The sequence below is a fragment of the Eretmochelys imbricata genome, chromosome 18, assembly GCF_965152235.1.
Source record: "Eretmochelys imbricata isolate rEreImb1 chromosome 18, rEreImb1.hap1, whole genome shotgun sequence".
Taxonomy (NCBI): Eukaryota; Metazoa; Chordata; order Testudines; family Cheloniidae; genus Eretmochelys; species Eretmochelys imbricata.
The window spans coordinates 16,930,333-16,949,173 of NC_135589.1; the positions used below are offsets into that span (position 1 = coordinate 16,930,333).

Sequence of the window (18,841 nt, forward strand, 5' to 3'; positions counted from 1 at the left end):
CACCACTGTGATGGGAGAGCTTAGATTTTTTTGCACAGCCTCAGGGTTACTACATTCCAAGCCTAGCAGGTCTGATGCAAAAGCAACTGACAGCAAATAGGACAAAGGTGCAAGAAGTAGCTGGGAGAACATGAGATTGTGGGTTTTGGGAGGAAGAACATATTTAATTCTTAAGTATTTTTTTTTCCAGAGCATTTGTAATGTTTAGGTCTGCATGTGTATTAGGTTGATTGGCGATCTTAAAACAGCTAGTGTGTGTGAAAACTACAGTTTTCCATCTTCCTGTTTTGCCTTTTCTCCCAACCTAATTCATCTTCTGATGTGATCTCTTCTTCTTAGCAACTCCTTAATGAAGAGAACTTGAGGAAGCAGGAGGAATCTGTGCAGAAGCAGGAAGCAATGAGGCGAGGTAATGTGATATTTCAGTTCCGCCTTTTGGTTGGGGATTAAGTGGCTATTCAGAGCAACCTCTGAACTGTATTTGGAGTACTAGTACATACTGACTGGTAGGCTATTAGAGGGCTCATAATGCAGGATCTGCAAGCAGCAACTAAATCACAGCTGGTTTTAGGGTTTGTCTGCACCGGGGGTTAAACGTTTTGGCTCAAGGGCCACATCTGGATATGGAAGTTGTATGGCAGGCCATGAATGCTCACAACTAGGGGTTGGGGTGTGGGCTCTGGAGTGGGGCCAGGGTACTCCAGGCTGGGACCGAGGGGTTCGGAGGGCGGGAGGGGGAATCTGGGCAGGGGGTTGGCGCGCGGGAGGGGGGTCAGGAGTGCAGGCTCTGGGCGGCACTTACCTCAAGCAACTCCCAGAAGCAGCGCAATGTCCCCCCTCCGACTCCTACGTGGAGGCATGGCCAGGCGGTTCTGTTTGCTGCTCTGTCTGCAGCGCTGCCCCTTCAGCTCCCATTGGCCATGTGCGGAGCCCCCTGGCTGCCCCTACGCATAGGAGCCAGAGCGGGGACATGCCGCTGCTTCCAGGAGCCACGCAGAGCGGGGCAAGCCCCAGACCCCACCCCCTGGCTGGAGCTCGAGGGCCAGATGTGGCCCCCGCACTGTAGTTTGCCCACCCCTGGTCTAAAAGAACATTTAGTTCACGGCAAGCCAGGATGTGAATCTACCCGCACTAGCCTGCTGCAAACTAACTGTCCTTGTGGACCCTGCTGACACACATTAACAGTTCCCTCGTACACTTTGATCTACTCTGTTCCAAAGCAGAGTAGATCAAAGTGCATTATGGAACTGTTCGGGCGTGTGGGCAGTGTCCACACAGACAGTGCAGGGTAGATTTAAACCCCACTTTACTGCGTGTTCTTGTAGATCTCTTGGAGTTGCTGGTGCTTGTAGCTCATTTCTGGGAAAGGCTAAACTTCTATAGAGAGCCTTTGTTTACATGAAAGCACTCGAGTGTGGCTTCCAGTGGCCGAACGCTGCAACACACCAACCTTTCTTGGTCTAGTAATACTGTAGGTAATGCAGCACTCCTGCATTTCCTGCCCTCCGGATTTTATCAGGAACCATTTTATCATAGAATCAATCGGGTGTTTGGCTAGGACTTCTCTAGAGCATTAACACTTGAAATCCAGTGTCGATTTTAAGTATCTTGTTAGCCTGTCCTGTTTGTGACCTGGCTTTTTCTGTAGGCACGTAGACATTAGAAGTGGAAAAGATCTGTGAAGTCATCCAGTTCCTTCTGCTGCAGTCCAGCACAGTACTGTCCCCTCTAATGCATCCTCTAGTGTTTGTCTCTAATTTTAAGTATTTCAAATGCTGGGCCTTGTTGGGAGATTGTTCCATAGTTAGGCTTGGCGGGATTTGATTTAAATTGATAACTGTTGGCATATAAATTTCAGCTGACACGCTGAAATCAACGAAAGAATATCAATTGGTGACAGTTGTTGGGAGTGCAGCCTCCCCCGGGCGCCTGCAGGGATTGGATGTCGGTGGCCCTGCAGCAGGGCAGAGATCCCTCTGCAGCACCACTGGCACTGGCTGTGTCCTCACTCCTATGACAGCAGATCGGCAGAGGGCTCCCAGCTGGGGACAGAGCCATTCAGCACCATGGTGGCCTCCCCCTGCGAGCAGGGCTTGTCGTCCTCAGAGTCCTGGCTGGGGTCTCCGCTCCACCCTTGCAGGACCACAGCCTTCCTGCACCTTGTGCCTGGGTGTCTTGGGCTCCTCTGCTGTGCATGGAGCCTCTGCAGCCTCGCTGTCAGCACTGCCCTAAAAAACCCTCAACCCTACAACCCTTAATTTCCAGCAACTAGCAATAATTAAAAATTGATTATTAAAAATAAAAATAGATATAGAATTTTGGAATTGGAAAAAACTAAAAATGGAGTTCTACCAATCCTGTCCGTAGTCTAGTAGATTTCACTCCTGGGGGATGTTTTTCCTTTAACTCCGCCTACATTGACCTTTCACTTTCATCCCATTACTCCTAGTTGCACATCCTGGGCGTGTACATTCTTAGGTTTGTTACCATCTCCCCCTTGACCTTGCACAGCCAATCTCTACCAGTCTGTATTCAGTTTTCTTATTCTTTTCTCTGATGTCACACTCACCCTGATTATTTTTGTTGCTCTTCTCTGAACAAATGTATTCAGTGTATTCTCTTGGTAACGTGTTCCCAGAATGCAATGATAATTCTTGGTGCACTCCTGCCTAAATATTACAGAGATGACCATCTCCTTGTTCTTAGAGGGGAGATTCCTAGACTTAGCTTTCATGCTGTTGTATTGATTTGCTTCCTTTTGTGGGCAGGCTGGTGGTCACTGAAATCTGTTGTCAGGTCACAAGCATCTGACATGTAGCAAAGCTGATAATATTTACCCCTCTCCCAAAAGCTGGTTTTTGGGATAAAGCCCAGAGTAAAATCCCACCCCCTTGTTTCTTTTAAAGCCACTGTGGAGCGGGAGATGGAGCTGCGGCACAAGAATGAGATGCTGCGTATTGAAGCGGAAGTGCGAGCCCGCGCAAAGGCTGAGCGTGAGAACGCAGATCTCATTCGGGAGCAGATCCGCCTGAAAGCTGCTGAGCATCGCCAGACGGTGTTAGATTCCCTCAAGTATGTGCAAACCAGCTGAGGGGAGTTGGTCACCTTGCTACTGCCTCACACCACCCCCATCAAATGGGCTGTATAAAAAACCTTGGAGTTTGGTTGGGTTTGTTTTTTTTGTTGTTGTTGTTTTTTTGGCACAAGTTTAAAGGGAAAGATTGTTATTGCTGGTGTTCCTTCATTTTCTGCCCCAAGGTAGCGTATTAAAAACTGCTGTTTCCCTATCTCTAGGTGTGATTAGGGTGGATAGTGTAGTGGAAAGGAGAACTATTGTCTAGTGGTTAGTCATGTTTTGGGTGCCAGGATACTTGCATTCTAGTCTGAGTTCTCTAACAGACCACGTGACCTTAACCTGATCATTTTGGGGGGAAATCCTCGCTCTGTGAAAATCTTTGGCAACACTCTCATTGGCTCCAGTGAAAGGAGGTTTCACCCTTAATCTCTGAGACAGTTTCCCCACCTACAAAACAAACGTAAAATTTACCTACCTCACAAGGGTATTGTCAGCTTTAATTCATTGACTGTTATGAAGTCCTTTAGGATTCTTGGCTGGAAGGTATCTAGAATGGCTAAGTAACCATGAAATTTTATTATCATTCAACTCTAATGAAGTGAGTAAAAAGTAAACATATTAGCTTTGGTCCAGAAGCTCTTCTGGATTTAATCCCATATACACCAGACGATTATAAATATATTTGCCCTGTATGTTTGGGTTCCTGGGTGAGCTCTGTTAGCTTTGACTGGTTCTGAAGAAAGTCATCAGGGAAACTGGAGTAATCTTGTAAGCTGCTTGCAATTCTGTCCTTCAAACTTAAAATCCTTCCCCCTTTCCTGCCTCTGCTCCAAAGTCTCTGCTTACACTGCTGCTCTCTTTCCACAGGACAGCGGGTACATTGTTTGGAGAAGGATTTCGTGCCTTTGTAACAGACTGGGATAAAGTTACAGCCACGGTAAGCTGTGGACATATCTTTTGGAAGATAGACAACAGTTATTTGCGAACCTGATTTTGTATTTTTTTTTCTCCTTGTCCCTGGTAATGTTAAAAATTCTGGGTTAGAAACTAAGAGCTGACTATCAGAGATAGACACCATCAACTCAAAAGCATACTTAAGTCTGCCTCCAATTAACAAGCAAGGTTATAATTATTACAAGAGTAGACAAAAATGAAACTTCTCCCATTTACTTTGTGCATGTTACAGCATTTTATGTACTCTGTTTCACTGTTTCTCCTGTATTCAGTTTCCCCTGCCCGTTGGTTTTTTGTGGGTCTTTCATCCAGCAACAACAGAGAGGATAAATTATTTTAAAAATGAGACTGTCTTTAAACCAAGAAGCTGACAAGAGTGTCACAAGGACAAGTAGAACATCTGATATTACTAACTCACTTTCTGAAATTGACTAGATTACAGTGACTTTTTTGTTAGCTTTTTCATCAGTAAGTAAACACTGACAGTTCCATCTTTCAGTAAATACACAACCCTCACTGGAATCGCAGATATCTCTACTTATTTTGCTCCTTTTATTTTGTTTGGCCGAACATTGCAATTCATTTAATAGTGTTGATTAAGAACTCCAGTGCATTCTTCCTGTTCCTTTCTCATATTTAGGAAAGAGAAGAGCCTGTCTTGGTGTCTTGTCGGTGGCACTGTAATAAAATTGGAAGTGACTCTTCGGGGTGGGATGGAAAGAGCATCATAAATGCATTAAGGTGTACTTGCAAAGAGGGGGAACAAGTTGAGCTTATGCCCTCTTTACTCTAGGCTGGACAACAAAGCTCCAAAAGGGGGTTTTGGAGTGAAGGGAGTTTCTGTTTGTTTTTTAATGTTCAAAATATAGGCCAGGTCTAGCCTGGAAAACTAAGATGACAGAGCGGGAAAACTGCCCTTTTCTGGCTGTCAATGACTTGAATAACAGGGCTTCCTCCTCTTCCCTTGGGACACTGTTCCTCTTTCAACCAGATCTGTGTTCAGATTCATTTTCTTCCCCTTAACTGAGGTTCATATAGCACTTTGGAGGGGTAATCAGCATATATATATAATATGCCAAGCATTGATCACTAGAGGCGCAGTGGGTCTTACCATTTGAGCTGCAAGTGAGAGTCATGAGAAGCTTTCTGGGTAACTAAGCAGTTTATTAAGAAGGGTTTCCTTCCTGTGTATTGTACAGTATAAATACAAATTATGCCGTCAAACACCTGCTAACGGTTAAACTTTCTCTCTTCTCCTTATCTTGGTTCCACTGTTTTTACCAACTTCCTCTTATGAAAAAATACGTAATTTTGCACTGCCCTCTAGGTTTGTTCTGCCTGCTTCTCACCTCTGCCTGTTGGTTTTATAAAGCCAGGTGCAGTGTGAAACTGAATAGTGGTCTAATTCAAAAACCTACGTGAGTCTTTGGATCAGGACCCACAGACCCAGTTGGGTATGTGTCTAACACTCACTGGAGCATACTATGGGAAGCCTTGGCTTTTACAATTGAGGATTTTTTGGCTTTTCCTCACAATGTATTTTTGATTCTGAAAAACAAACTCTTCTATTAAACCACACTGTATATCCAGCAAGACTCAGGTGAATTATAACGCAGTACAGGCACCAAAAGAAATCAGCAGGAACTCCGCTCCCTTAGACACTAGTGAGACCAGGGCTTCCACCTGTTTGCATTCTTACACCTTATGTGTGCACTTGGTATCTAGCAATCCAGACTCTTGAGCAAGAGCTTGAGGATAGAATTTACACGGTGAAGTGTGCAACCAGGTTTTGGAGGCTTTCTGAACAGATTTGGATAATCAGCATTTCGTTGCTACAGCAACTTGATTGGATCTGAACATGTTGCTGTCATCTGCAACCGTTCGCTGGGGCAGAAGAAAGTTCTAATGTTAGGCTGTAAGCACCCGCTTTGATTTGCCAAAGGCGAATCAGAAAAACTTAATTTAGAGGGGGAAAAGCTTAACAAAAGAGACATTTGATTTTTATTTTCCCAGTCTAGTCTGCTGGCAGCACAGCGGCTAATGCACGTTACTTCAGTCCCTACAATACATAGGCCTAGTTATACATTTGTAACACTAGGTGGCATTACTGACAATGGTAGAGAACCACCTAAATGCAGTAATGTTTACTCATAAGTAGCTTTATGGCAGCAATGCTGTTGGCAGAACAATAGTGAAGTTTCACGGTTTCCATTGTAGTGCAGTCTAATTGCAGTGGCTTTATTAATTTGCTGTTGGGAGGAGAAAAGCTCTAGGTTTAAAATTGGTAATGAACTCTCAGCCAGGGGATGAACTTTTTTCTTTAAATCTTTGCCCTAGGATTTAACAGTTTCAGATGTTCTTTAATTTTAAAAATAAAAGGAACACTTGAGGCTTTTTTTGATCTAGCGCTTGAGTCATGCTGGAAACATAAGGACATGCGTGATGCTCTGGTCATCTCAGCAGTTTTCTGTGTATTGGTGTATTTCCGTCTAACACTACATGGCACCGCAGACACCCTCTTTAGACCCTGGGCTGCAAATCTGCAGAGAAATGTTTAAGAAGCTGTATGTTTCTGCAGAGAAATTTTACCAAGCAGGTTGGGTTCATTCCTGCCTGGTTGTATGACACACATTGCTGCTGCTTATCTTGGAAAGTCATCTGCGATTTACACAATAGCTGAACTTTCAAGAGCAGTGCTGCTGTATGCAGTGCACCAGAAAGCAGGATTGAGCCCTTGATGTTGCATGCGTGAAACCTGCATTGTGCAGCTTATTGTGTAAGGAATCTGCATGCTAAAGTTCCCAAGGACACTGAGACTAAGTCCTCAGTGTATCTGCTCAAATGAATGACTAGGTGGAGCCGTTTTCCTATGAATATTACCCTTATGCCTGCCATGCAGAGGTAATTTACACACAAAATAATGTTGCTTACTTCTGCTGTGCCTAAATATTGCAGCATGTCTGATATACATAGTAGCTTCACTAAATGAGCTTGCAGTTTCTGCAATTTCAAGAAAAAGCTGCTAGGAGCTGGTCTAAAGACACTTGAAATTGATGGAAAGATTCCTATTTACTTCAGTGGGCTCAGTCCTAAAGCATTTAGAAGAGTTCCTTTGCCAAGTTTGTTGGCATTAGCATTAAAAGGACCCTTTCAGACTAACAGTCTTGTAAGATGCCGTTTGCTATGGTGACAATTACTTTGTCAAAGCAGAAATCATTTTAGAAGCTGAATTAATCATCAGCCATTGGTTCTGTTTACTCTTTGCATTTTACTCCGTTGGCACTGTAAGATGAGAGAGGTCAGTGTCTCTCTCTGTCTCCTACACTAGCACCAAGTTGTCACGCTTGGGGTTACATCACCATCCGGGGGGGTGGTTAAATCCAGAAAAATAGTTTTTCACTGAAATCTTTAAAAATTGTGTGAACAGTTAATATTAAAGCACAATCACAAAACCCCTTTACTCTTAGGATTTTGGCTCTAACTTACCCAAACACTGCTTTAAGCCTGGTTTGTGCGTTTAAATGCCTTGTGAATGCTGTGAAAAGCTCACATTGGACCCTTTTCCCTTACCCAGCATCTTGTCTAATGCATATTGCTTTGTATTAGCTAAGGTCTGCAAGATACCAGCATTTAGATGCTGTATCTGAGGTCCAGCTACTGAGGCCCTATTAGGTTTGGCTGAAAACTTGCTGTTGTATGTTTACCTGTGTGTTTTTCCTGTTTTCAAAATGTGATACATATTTATAAGGGATACTGATATATAAACTATACTAGTGTTCTGCTTTAGGCAGAGGTACAATTTTATGTTAACTCACCCGTTAGATAGGACAGCTGTCCATCAAACATTCTTGCTTACCCAGCCTGTCAGGCCTCCACTCTCCTCTACTTTGTCCTCTTTATCTAGCTAGCACAGGTAACAATAGCCGCGTAGATGGGGCGGTATGGACAACCAGCGTACAACATAAGAACGGCCCTACTGGGTCAGACCAAAGATCTATCTAGCCCAATATCCTGTCTTCCGCCAGTGCCAGATGCCCCCGAGGGAATGAACAGAACAGGGAATTGTCAAGTGATCCATCCCCTGTCGCTCGTTCCCAGCTTCCCAAGTCAGCGGGGATCCTGGGTACATACTTGGCTTGCTGACCCATGTTGAAGCCCATGCTGCCACATCTACACTGCTGCTGTTACCAGTGCTTGCTAGATGGGCATGCCTGCCCGTGCTACTGTCAGACCTTCACATGCAGTGTAGACATACCCTTCTTCTTTCCTATGGCAAGAGTGGAACAGTGAAAGCAATGGCATCTTAAGGTCTCTTATCCATCCCAGAGCAGAGGGGGTAGCCATGTGGCTAGCCACGACACCTCCAGGATGAGCGTGGATTGGGCAGTCATCCGTGATGTGTCCGAAAGTTGGCACCATTCCACAGTCACAGTTGGGCGATTTCCTCGCTTTCCATCTATGGAGTAAGTATGCGCATCCTCCACGTCAGGTGTGGATACAGTTTAGAGTTGTCCATATGCTCTGCGGGGAGGAGAAGCCCGACACTTGCACAGTTGGGTTGTCAATTCGATTTTTGTTTGGTATCTCGGCCCAGGTTTCAGACCATCTTCTGCGAATATCCTTCTCTTCCACAAGAAGGCCTGTGGCATGAGACCAGAAGGGTGTACTTGATTTTAGTCAGTGTCAATGGGAGTGTTTTAGGTCAGTGGTTCTCAACCAGGGCCCCCTGGGGGTCTGCGAGCAGGCTTCAGGGGGGCCGCCAAGCAGGGCAAGCACTAGACTCACTGGGGCCTAGGGCAGAAGGCTGAAGCCCCGCCACATGGGGCTGAAGTCTAGGACCCTGAGCCCCACCACCCGGGGCTGAAGCCTGAGCAATGTAGCTTTGTGGCCTGGGGCCCCGGGCAGTTGCCCTGCTTGCTACCCCTTAACATTGGCCCTGGCTTTTATATGCAGAAAACCAGTTATTGTGGCACAGGAGTTTTTATAGCATGTTGTGGGGAGGGGGGTGTTTAGAAAGAAAGGCTGAGACCCCCCTGTTTTAGGTCATGGTGGAGCGGCAGTGTGGTACTTGCCATGATCTCTATGTGCTCTCTAACTGGTAGACATACACTAATGGTCATTGAACTCTGGCTCTGTAGCACTGAGTTCCAGGGGCAAGGGCTCTACATTCCTTCCCCCTGCTCCAAAGTGCAAGTTTTCTGGGTTAGTGAATTCTGACTGTATCCAGTGGCCACATGGAGCGAGTCGAGTCACTGACCTAGTTCCATAATGAACTGAAAAGACATTGGTAACCCACTTTCCTGCCTAGCTACTCGCTAGCTCAGGAGCAGGTAGGATGCTGGATGAAGATACTACCTCCCTTCTAGTTTCTAGTATGCTCTGCCCTCTAGGGACTCTCAGGGACTCTGGGAATAACAGGAGATGCAGCACGAAAGCTGATTTTAATTTGCTATTTTAAGCTACAGCTTTTTAAGGCCGCTGCGAGACGTTCTACGTTCTCCCTCCGAGCTCTAATGTCCTGCTTCCCTTACACTCCTTATTCCCCCTGCTTGCTGTGAAGATCTTGTGTGTCTGCCACCATTCCTCTAGCTGAAGATGACTGGGTGGGGCTCTCATTGCGGCCACTCCTAAACTGTCCAGAGAGGTCGCTGGAGAGGACCCCATGTGCTCAGTCCCAAAGCCTGGAAGCAAGTCAAGGCTTAACCATCTCTGAAGATTTTCTTGTTTCCATTACAATAACAGAGACTGTAAGCTTCCCATCTTACTGCTGTGTACTGATCTTGCTGTCACTTTAGTAAATGCAGTGTCAGGGCTGGGTCAGGAATCCCTGCTTTTTCTCTGATACAGTTAAGCAGAATGATGCTCAACCATTTTACTTTCTCCCTGGAAGTCTTGGTGGCAGCATACAGTAGTGTTAATAGCGCAGCTTTAGCACAAAGCCATTGGGTGATAGGTATAGGGGACACCTTCCATTTATGTGGGAACTGGTGGAGGAGTCTGGAAGGACTTGAGCCCCCAGACTCTTCTGTTCAGAGCCCCTCTCAGCCCTCCGCCCGTCCCGCTCCCCCAAACCCCTGTGTGGTCCTGTGTATGTTTATTGATGCTAAGGATTTTGCTCATGCTAAAGTTGACCTTGAAACAAAATCGGTGGAGCCACCTGTTGAAGAAATTCCTACTTAACATTTGTTACCACCTTTTGAATGAATTTTTACAGAAACTTTTTTGAGGCCATATTTTCCTTTCCATCACAGAGCCGCAAGCCTGTCAAGCGCTTGAAGCCCGTTGCATTTGCTGGAATAAATTGTGGCTTAAAGCTGCACTGTGCCATTTACACAGCATGAATGCAGGGCAGCCTGTTCCTGTTGCCATGAAGTTTCCTCTTTAGAACGTTACAAACTGAGCAACACATCCCGATTTGTAATTTTGAGAAGATATTTTTAGTAGCCCAGCTTGTTAAAATGGACACCTTGCTTGAAAGCCATTTCCACCTCTGTTCCTCCCTCCGGTTTTATACATAGAGGCTCCTGCGTGGGCTGGTACAAAGGGGACATTGCACGGCCACCCCAGTGAAAGGGAGACCTGCTTTGAGTGAATCCCTTTGTAGAAAGTAGGCTGTACCTGGGGCATCTGGAACCTGCAGATCATTTTTAAACTTACTGTCTGGTGCTTTCAGCTGCACAAATTCCTGATCCAGATACCTCTGCTTTGTTCCAGCCTTTGTACAAAATAACAAGCTCTTATGTTGTGAACTTGGAGTTTTAAGCTAAACTTTGTATTTCCTCTCAAGCACTCACACCTGTATTTTCTGCCACTTGGAAATCTATGGGAGCAGGATTTGGGGAGTCGGGGTGGGTTAGGTTAATTCTCTCTCCCGTCTTCTATCTTGGTTTCCCTGACCTAACCCTATGTTCTCAGGCCTACTGGCTACCTGGCCCCTCCTTATGTGCAGTCCCAATGTTTCTACTCAGCTGATTGATGCAGGGTATTGTCAGAGAGGATCTCTGTTCTGGAATTCACTTTCCCTGCAGGTCCAAGAGAGCAAGACGCTTGTTTCTGGGTTGTCACTTACTCAGGCCTTTGTGAAGCATTTGGATACCATGGTTACAGAGACATTACAAGAACCTGAATAGAATTGGAGGGGTTGGATTAGTGAGTGGGAATGTGGGAGCCTGGACTAATGGTTTGAGATTTTTGTGGGTTTCATTTTTTTTATTTTATCTGTCCATCCCAAAGCTGTGGTGGTGCATAACTTATATTGCAGGTGTGTAATAGTGAAATTCAAGTCTGATATCTCTCTGGCAGGTCTTCTTTTAATTTTTGCAGCCTATAATAGTGACTTAACCCAGTTCTGTGATACACTAATATTAATTGCCATGTTTCAAAGCAGATGATCTGTGCCCAAGGTCCCATGTTATGGTCTAGGTATTGGTTGTGGGTGGAGTATCTTTACAGAGGGCTTGCTGAAAAAGGCAACGGGTTTTTTGCCTTCCCTTGTGGATTCCTTCCAACACCTCTATAAATTGAGATAAATTGAATGCTGAGGTCTTCCTGCTATCTTATGAATCTGATGTTATTTTGAGCCCTCCAGGCCTGTTACCGCACACTTAAAGTGAGTAAAATTAAATGGTGTTCATATTCTGTTTGCCCTTGAGCCCTTGGTTTGACCTTGTCGTTCTCTTTGAGAGAAGTAGTGTGTTTGCTGGCTCTAAAAGCAATTGCTGCATCCTGCTTTTTTTCCTCTAGCTGGAGCTGCTTTGGTTTGAATCACCAGCATCTGGCTGTAAATTAAACGTTAAGCTAATTACTCTGTAAACTAATTGTGCTGTTGGGTTCTGGGGCACAGAGCTTAAGTTTCTTTTTTTCTGGTGTGTTTTGCAGAACTGCCCTTTTCCGCCTGCCTATTCTCCAAACACCTTCCTTTTCAAAGTTAAAGCAGTAACCTTTTAAGAACATCAGAATGGTCTGACCCAGTATGGCCAGTGTTCCATCTAGCCCAATATCTAGTCTTCCAGTAGCGGCCAGTGCCAGATGGTTCAGAGGGAATGAACAGAACAGGGCAATTTATTCAATGATCCATACCCTGTCATCCAATCCCAGCTTCTGGCAGTCAGAGGTTTAGGGACACCCAGAGCATAGAGTTGCATCCCTGACCGTTGTGGCTAATAGCCATTGATGAACCTATCCTCCATGAACTTATTTAATTCTTTTTTGAACCCAGTTATACTTCTGGCCTGCACAACATCCCCTGGTAATGAGTTCCATGGTTGACTGTGCGTTGTGTGAAAAAGTACTTCCTCATGTTTTAAACCTGCTGCCTGTTAATTTCAGTGGGTGACCCCTGGTTCGTGTGTTATGTGAAGGGGTAAATAACACTTCCTTATTCACTTTTTCTACACCATTCACAATTTTGTAGACCTCTGTCATATCCTCCCTTAATCGTCTCTTTTCTAAGCTAAACAATCCCAGGCTTTGTAATCTCTTCTCATACAGAAGTTGCTCCATAGCCCTAAACCATTTTTGTTGCCCCTTTTCTGTAATTTTTCCAATTCTAACATCTTTTGAGAGATGGGGCAACCAGAACTGCGTGCAGTAGTCCAGGTATGGGTGTACCATGGATTTATATAGTGGCATTATGATATTTTCTGTCTTATTTTCTATCCCTTTCCTAATAGTTCTTAACATTGTTAGCTTTTTGTCTGCCACTGTGTGTTGAGCAGAAGTTTTCAGAGAACTATCCATGATGAATCCAAAATCTTTGAGTGGTAACAGCTAATTTAGACCCCATTTTGTATGTATAGTTTTGATTGTTTTCCAGCATGCATTACTTAGCACTTATCAGCACTGAATTTCATCTGCCATTTTGTTGCCCTGTCACCCAGTTTTGAGAGATCCTTTTTTAGCTCTTCGTCATCAGCATTGGACTTAACTGTCTTGAGTAATTTTGCATCATCTGCAAACTTTGCCGCATCACTGTTTACCCCTTTTCCAGATCATTTATGAATATGTTGAATAGCACTGGTCCAGTACATATCCTTTACGGACCCTGCTATTTACCTCTCTCCGTTGTGAAAACTGACAGTTTATTCTTACCCTTTGTTTCCTATCTTTTAACCAGTTGCTGATCCATGAGAGGACATTCCCTCTTATCCCATGGCTGCTCACTCTGCATAAGAGCCTTTGGGGAGGGATGTTGTCAGTCTTTATTAAAGTCTAAGTACACTGTATCCACTGGATCACCCTTGTCCACATCTTTTTTGACATCCTCAAGAATTCTGACTGATAGTTAATGCATTATTTCCCTCTACAAAAGTCATGTTGACTCTTCCCCAACATATCGTGTTCAACTATGTGTCTGATAATTCTCTTCTTAACTATAGTTTTAACCAGTTTGCTTGGTACTGAAGTTAGGCTAACTGGCTTGTAATTGCCAGGATTGCCTCTGGAGCCTTTTTTAAAATTCAGTGTTACATTAACTATCTGCCAACCATCTGGTACAGAGTCTGATTTAAGCGATAGGTTATGTACTTCAGTTAATAGTTCTGCAATTTCATTCTCAGTTCCTTCAGAACTCTTGGGTGGACACCATCTGGTCCTGGTGACTTATTGCTGTTCATTTTAGCCCAAATCCTCCTGTGTTAATACCTCAATCTGGAACAGTTCCTCAGATTTGTCACCTAAAGAGAATGGATCAGTTGTGAGTATCTTCCCTCATCCTCTGCAGTGAAGACTGATGAAAATAATTCATTTAGCTTTTCTGCAGCAGCCTTAGAATCATAGAATATCAGGGCTGGAAGGGACCTCAGGAGGTCATCTAGTCCCACCCCCTCCTCAAAGCAGGACCAATCCCCAATTTTTGCCCCAGATCCCTAAATGGCCCCCTCAAGGAATGAACTCGCAACCCTGGGTTTAGCAGGCCAATGCTCAAACCACTGAGCTCTCCCTCCCCCCTTGTTTTCCTCGAGTGCTTCTTCAGCACCTCAATCCTCCCGTGGCCCATTTGGCAGGCTTTCTGCTTCTGATGCATTTTTAAAAAAAATTGCTGTTAGTTTGTGTGCCTTTTCCCTTAAGGTGAGCTGTTCCTAAAATACACAATGTGATGGTGATTAATGTTCTGCTTGCATAGTCTCTTCCACTCCAAAGTACTTCACGGATTGTATGCCTAGCAGGTGGCAACCCCTAGTTCACAGCATACTATCTCACTGTGGAAGGGGAAGGGAATTCTGGCCAGGGACAATGAGCCAAACCCCAGCTCTTACAAAAAGGGCCATGGGACCGTTACTGTCTGTCCAGGCGTGTGCACGCTCTCCCCTCTCCCTCTCCTCCGTGGCACTCACTTTACCTACCTCAACAGGATGAAGTGCAGTCAGCCCTCAAGGTCTCTTTTAACCAGCAATGCTCTGTAGTAGTTTAGAAGGAAAAAGGCAGATCCAACATGCAACCCCACAGTGTTGTCTACTGCATAGATCAGGAAACTCTGAGATCTGGTTTCTATTTCTGACTGGGCCACTGACTCCATATTAAGGTTTATCTCCATGAAAGAGGGACAGTAGCCATCTTTGCAGAGGGCTTTGAGGCCTGAAACGTGATCGGAGTGTCTCATCATAATAATCTGGTGGAGAGTTCTTTAACGTTAACTCTTAAATTGGCGACCTTTAGATACTTTGGAACGATTCCTGTTCAAGGCGCAGCATTGGCAGCCCAAAGACTCAGTGTGCAATATGGCAGAATTTCCATTTGCTGTAATTAACAGTGAATATGATTTTCCGGGGAGAAGATCCTGCACATGTCTTGGCAGATGGAACTTGGGGGCAGAGCAACTGTTGGGGCTTACGTGGCAAGGGAATGCCAAACAACGTGGCCTAAATAAAGGGTTTTGGAAGCCATCAAGTGCTTTCCATCTCTAGAAACAAGGAGACATGCCCATACACATTGAAGATGTGTTTGAAGTCTTGCTGTTCTAATCCATCCCCCTTTGAAGCATTATTCTTAGCAGTGTACCAGAATGTCCTTCGTGTTGTCTGAAAGGCAGCGTGCCTCACTCTGTCTGACAGGCAGCTAGTGCAAAGTAGCTGCCTGCAGGGTTGCTTGGTTTAGTACAAGTTAACCTCAGGATTGTTGAACTGGACACCAGCTGTAACCCGAGGGGAAGTCTCTGGGCTTTCTGCTTCACTTATTGATGGGGATATTTTGTGTCCTGTGCTTTCTGAGAGCTGTAGTTTTTAACAGGGTGATTATAATTTACAAAGTGGCTTCAGTTTTGAAGCTAGTCTTGGGTTTTGAGTGGCTGTTTTCTGTCTGCTGTGCATGATCCGGTCTGTTCATCCCCCACCTCCAGCCAGGTTTGGTCTCTGCCAATCCCTGTTTACAGCTGGAGGCTGAGCCTTTGCTGCCATCATATCAGTTCCCTTCTCATCTTCCACTCACTAGCTCCTTTTTAAAATGCAGATCACAGCCCACCTCTGTTGCAGTTCCCCATACTGACACTTATGAGTCCCTGCACCACCTGTATCTTCAGCCCCATCTACTCATGTCTAGTTGTAACACGTCCGTGTTTTGATGCTGTGCTCTCTGAAACGGTTGTATCCCTGATGCATTGTGATGACACGTTCTCCAATTCCATGCACTGCTTCAGCTGATCACGTTTGCAGATTCCATGACCTTTTCAGGGAAGGTGGGAGTGGATGTATTTGAACTGTTACCAGGCAAAAATTCCCCCTCCTATTTTCATGCTTGCTTCTACCAAGCCTGTTCTTTTAAATCAGATGCTTAATATTAAATATGGGAGTAGCCTGCAGAAGCAGAATTTTAACTTTCTCCACATTCATGACCATGGACAGTTATTCCCTATACCACCCCCACCTTCTGGCTGTAGGTGCTGTAATGGCCCCATTCCAGTAAGGGTCTGTGTAGGTTGAATGTAGAACTACATTCTATTCGGTCTCAACCTCACCTCAGCCTTTTTTATTGCAACCAAACTACCATTGAAGTCAACGAGTGGGTCTCCCAGCAAGAATAGGCAGCCAATTTGAATCAGGCCCTAAGCAGACTGGGCTGCTGAGGCTCAAATGAATCTGGTGCAGAGAAAATTGCGATTTCAGTTATATTAGGGCTGTCAGAGGAGCCTGCCTGATGAACCACAGCTGTAAACTTTCTTCCACTGACTTTGAAATGGTCACTTGACAGATTCCTATGCGTTGAGCTGAGATCCCTGAGCTTTTCAGTGTAGAAGAGAGAGCACACCCCATATTTGCAGACAGTATGTGTCTCCTGCCTAGAACTAAGGGGAGTATTCTTGATCTGACTGTTGCAGAGAGAATGAGGGTAGCCTTCAGACGCTGGTTAAACAGAGCTCAGAGGCACTGTACTGGAGCCTGAATCGGAGATTCTCTGGATGTAATGCTTCTGCTGAAACACTCTCAGACCAGCCATCCCCGTTTCCCTGTACTCCTGAGAAACGCCCTGATAAGACTATAATGGGCAGAAGCCCCTGAGCCACGAGAGAGAAAATGCTGCTGTGAATACCCCTAGCAGGTCTAATGTTCATCTTGGACGCATTTCCCCAGAATTCTTAGATGCCAAAAATAAATGGAGTGTAGCAGGGCTCCCTATATTCTTCATTTAAAGTCTTTGATATGGAAAAGTGAACAGACACTTAAGTCCGCTCGGAATAATGTTTAGAGCTTCCTGTCCTTTTTGAAATAAGAGCAGCGTTTGAGTTGTAGGTAAACAACCCTGTAATACCAAGACCTTCCAATGTCAATTAATCACAATGGAAATTGTCTGGATTATCTGAAACAGCTGTCCTAAGTAATTTGATTCCCCCCACACACACACACACTATTGCATTTGGATAATGAAGGTGGTACTGTATTGGGTTTTCAGCCCTCTTCATGTATGCAGTAGCCCTTCCAAAAAATGTTTCAGTATTCTGTACAGAATGCTATGCTAATACTGCTTCAGTTGGCATGGTTTTACTGTAGTGTGTTTATAATGGATTGTGTTTATAAGGGTCATTAGACTGAACAGCTCTAGTGGCAAGCGTAATCGCAGCTCACTGATATGCAGCACTGCATGGTAATGTGGATGTAGGTCCGTGCTTCTGAACGGTAATAGCAGTAGCTGAGTGCGTCTTGCAGTTTAGTATTGGGAGCTGTACTATGTTAAGTGTGATAGGACTGGAGTGAAAATCTAAAGGGTGGTCACTGAATGAATCCATGTAATCAGGTAACTGCAATGCTTATGTTTTGGGCTTAAAAAATTCTCTGGTCATTGGGCCAAAATGAGAACAGGGCAAGATGAGGTTCCCCCTCTCCCCTGCCTCGGTGGCACTCGCTTTGTCTACTTCAGCAGCCTCCAAACAAAATTGTATGGTTCTCTCCAAAGGGATGCTGCACACAACACACCTGTCCACGTCAGGACATTGTTTTTACCGTCTCTCTGATTAACTCTGTCCCTTTGTTTTTATAACACCTCTGTATTAGCCTTTCTGTTCAGAGGCCATTAATAGTCTGATTAGTAACAGCGATACCAAAAGGGCTCTGAGCCACCATTGATTGTAAACCCTCAAGTTGCTCTTTACTTACATGGCATTTACAATCCAGTTAGTGTAAAAGTTCTAGCTAGTGTGAGCTAGGGACTTCAGCACCTCCCAGATTTATATGTTCTATAGAGATGAGGAGTCTGGTCCTGTTGGCAAGGAAGCTTTAAACAGAGCAGCCCTAAGAAGGGCATGCAGCTAATATGTAACTTTCTAGCTCCTTGTCTTTTTTCTTTGCACCCTTTTTTCCTGAGTTGTTGGTATCTCCCATCATATTTTGTGCTATCTCTGACCTCATTTTGACAGGTGAATTGCTTGTGTAGATTCATCTGAAAACAAATGCCCTTAGCCGTCAGTAGCAAGCAGAATTCAGACCTTTGTCTTAGCATCTTCATCCCAACAAGTAGTTTCTCGGCTGCATGAGGAGCCGCCAGTACAGCACACAGTTAAATTCTTGTACAGAGGAGACTTAAAAATAACTCACTCCGTGGTATAGTAATGCTGCCATGCTATAGAGTGCTGGGACGCAAAGCTTTCCCTAAGGGAAATACTCGTTTGACCAGGTTTGGTTTGAAAAAGTTCATCTCTGAAATTATAGGAGTGCAGAAGAATTATTAGTCTTGTGGTTGTATGATGGTGGATATTTCTGCCTTCCCAAAATTCCCGTGCAGTTTTGGTTGGATACACTATTCACCTCCTACACTTTTGTTTCATGTTACTGTGCTCTGATATATGATTTGGTTCCACCCCAAGGTAGCTGCATTTCAGTGGTGGGTGAAGTGATTTGTGTATGTGGGTCAAGATTTTCAAAAGTGGCTTTGATTTTTGGGTGTCTAACTTGAAGCATTTTAAAGGGGCCAGATTTTCAGACTGTATGATCAGCATTTCCTGAAAGTCAGGTCATCTTAAGGAGAATCATAGACGACACTCAGAACAGTAGTTTGTTAAAACAACTAAGGATTCTATTGGCTGGAAGATCATTGTTCCCTCATGCAGTAATGCTCCAAGAACACCATGGGGCTGTGACTCTTTTCCCAGGTTGGTCCGTAAGTGAGTAATTTAAGGAGACTTTAAAATCTAGAAATAGGACTAGCTTTCTGCAGCACAACCCTGACCGCCTTCCTCTCCCCCTTTTTGCCCCATTGGTACCTGTGACGTTTGGAATTTGGCGTTTTTCCTGTTCAAAGCATTTTGCTGCACAGTGACTGGGGTTTTCTCTGCCCTCAATTCATGTAGTAATTATTGGTTTTAAGAGGTCAGCTGGACACTAAAAT

General features: G+C 44.6%; 1 protein-coding gene across 1 annotated transcript in view; it reads left to right on the plus strand.

Annotated features, from left to right (window-relative positions):
* ATAD3A (ATPase family AAA domain containing 3A) overlaps window positions 1-18,841 on the plus strand; it is a 67,354-nt gene that overhangs the window by 3,434 nt on the left and 45,079 nt on the right. Inside the window, exons 5-7 of the mRNA XM_077837314.1 lie at window positions 340-409; window positions 2,907-3,072; window positions 3,944-4,013. Of these exons, the coding sequence (XP_077693440.1) occupies window positions 340-409; window positions 2,907-3,072; window positions 3,944-4,013 (306 nt within the window). The remainder of the gene's footprint in view (window positions 1-339; window positions 410-2,906; window positions 3,073-3,943; window positions 4,014-18,841) is intronic.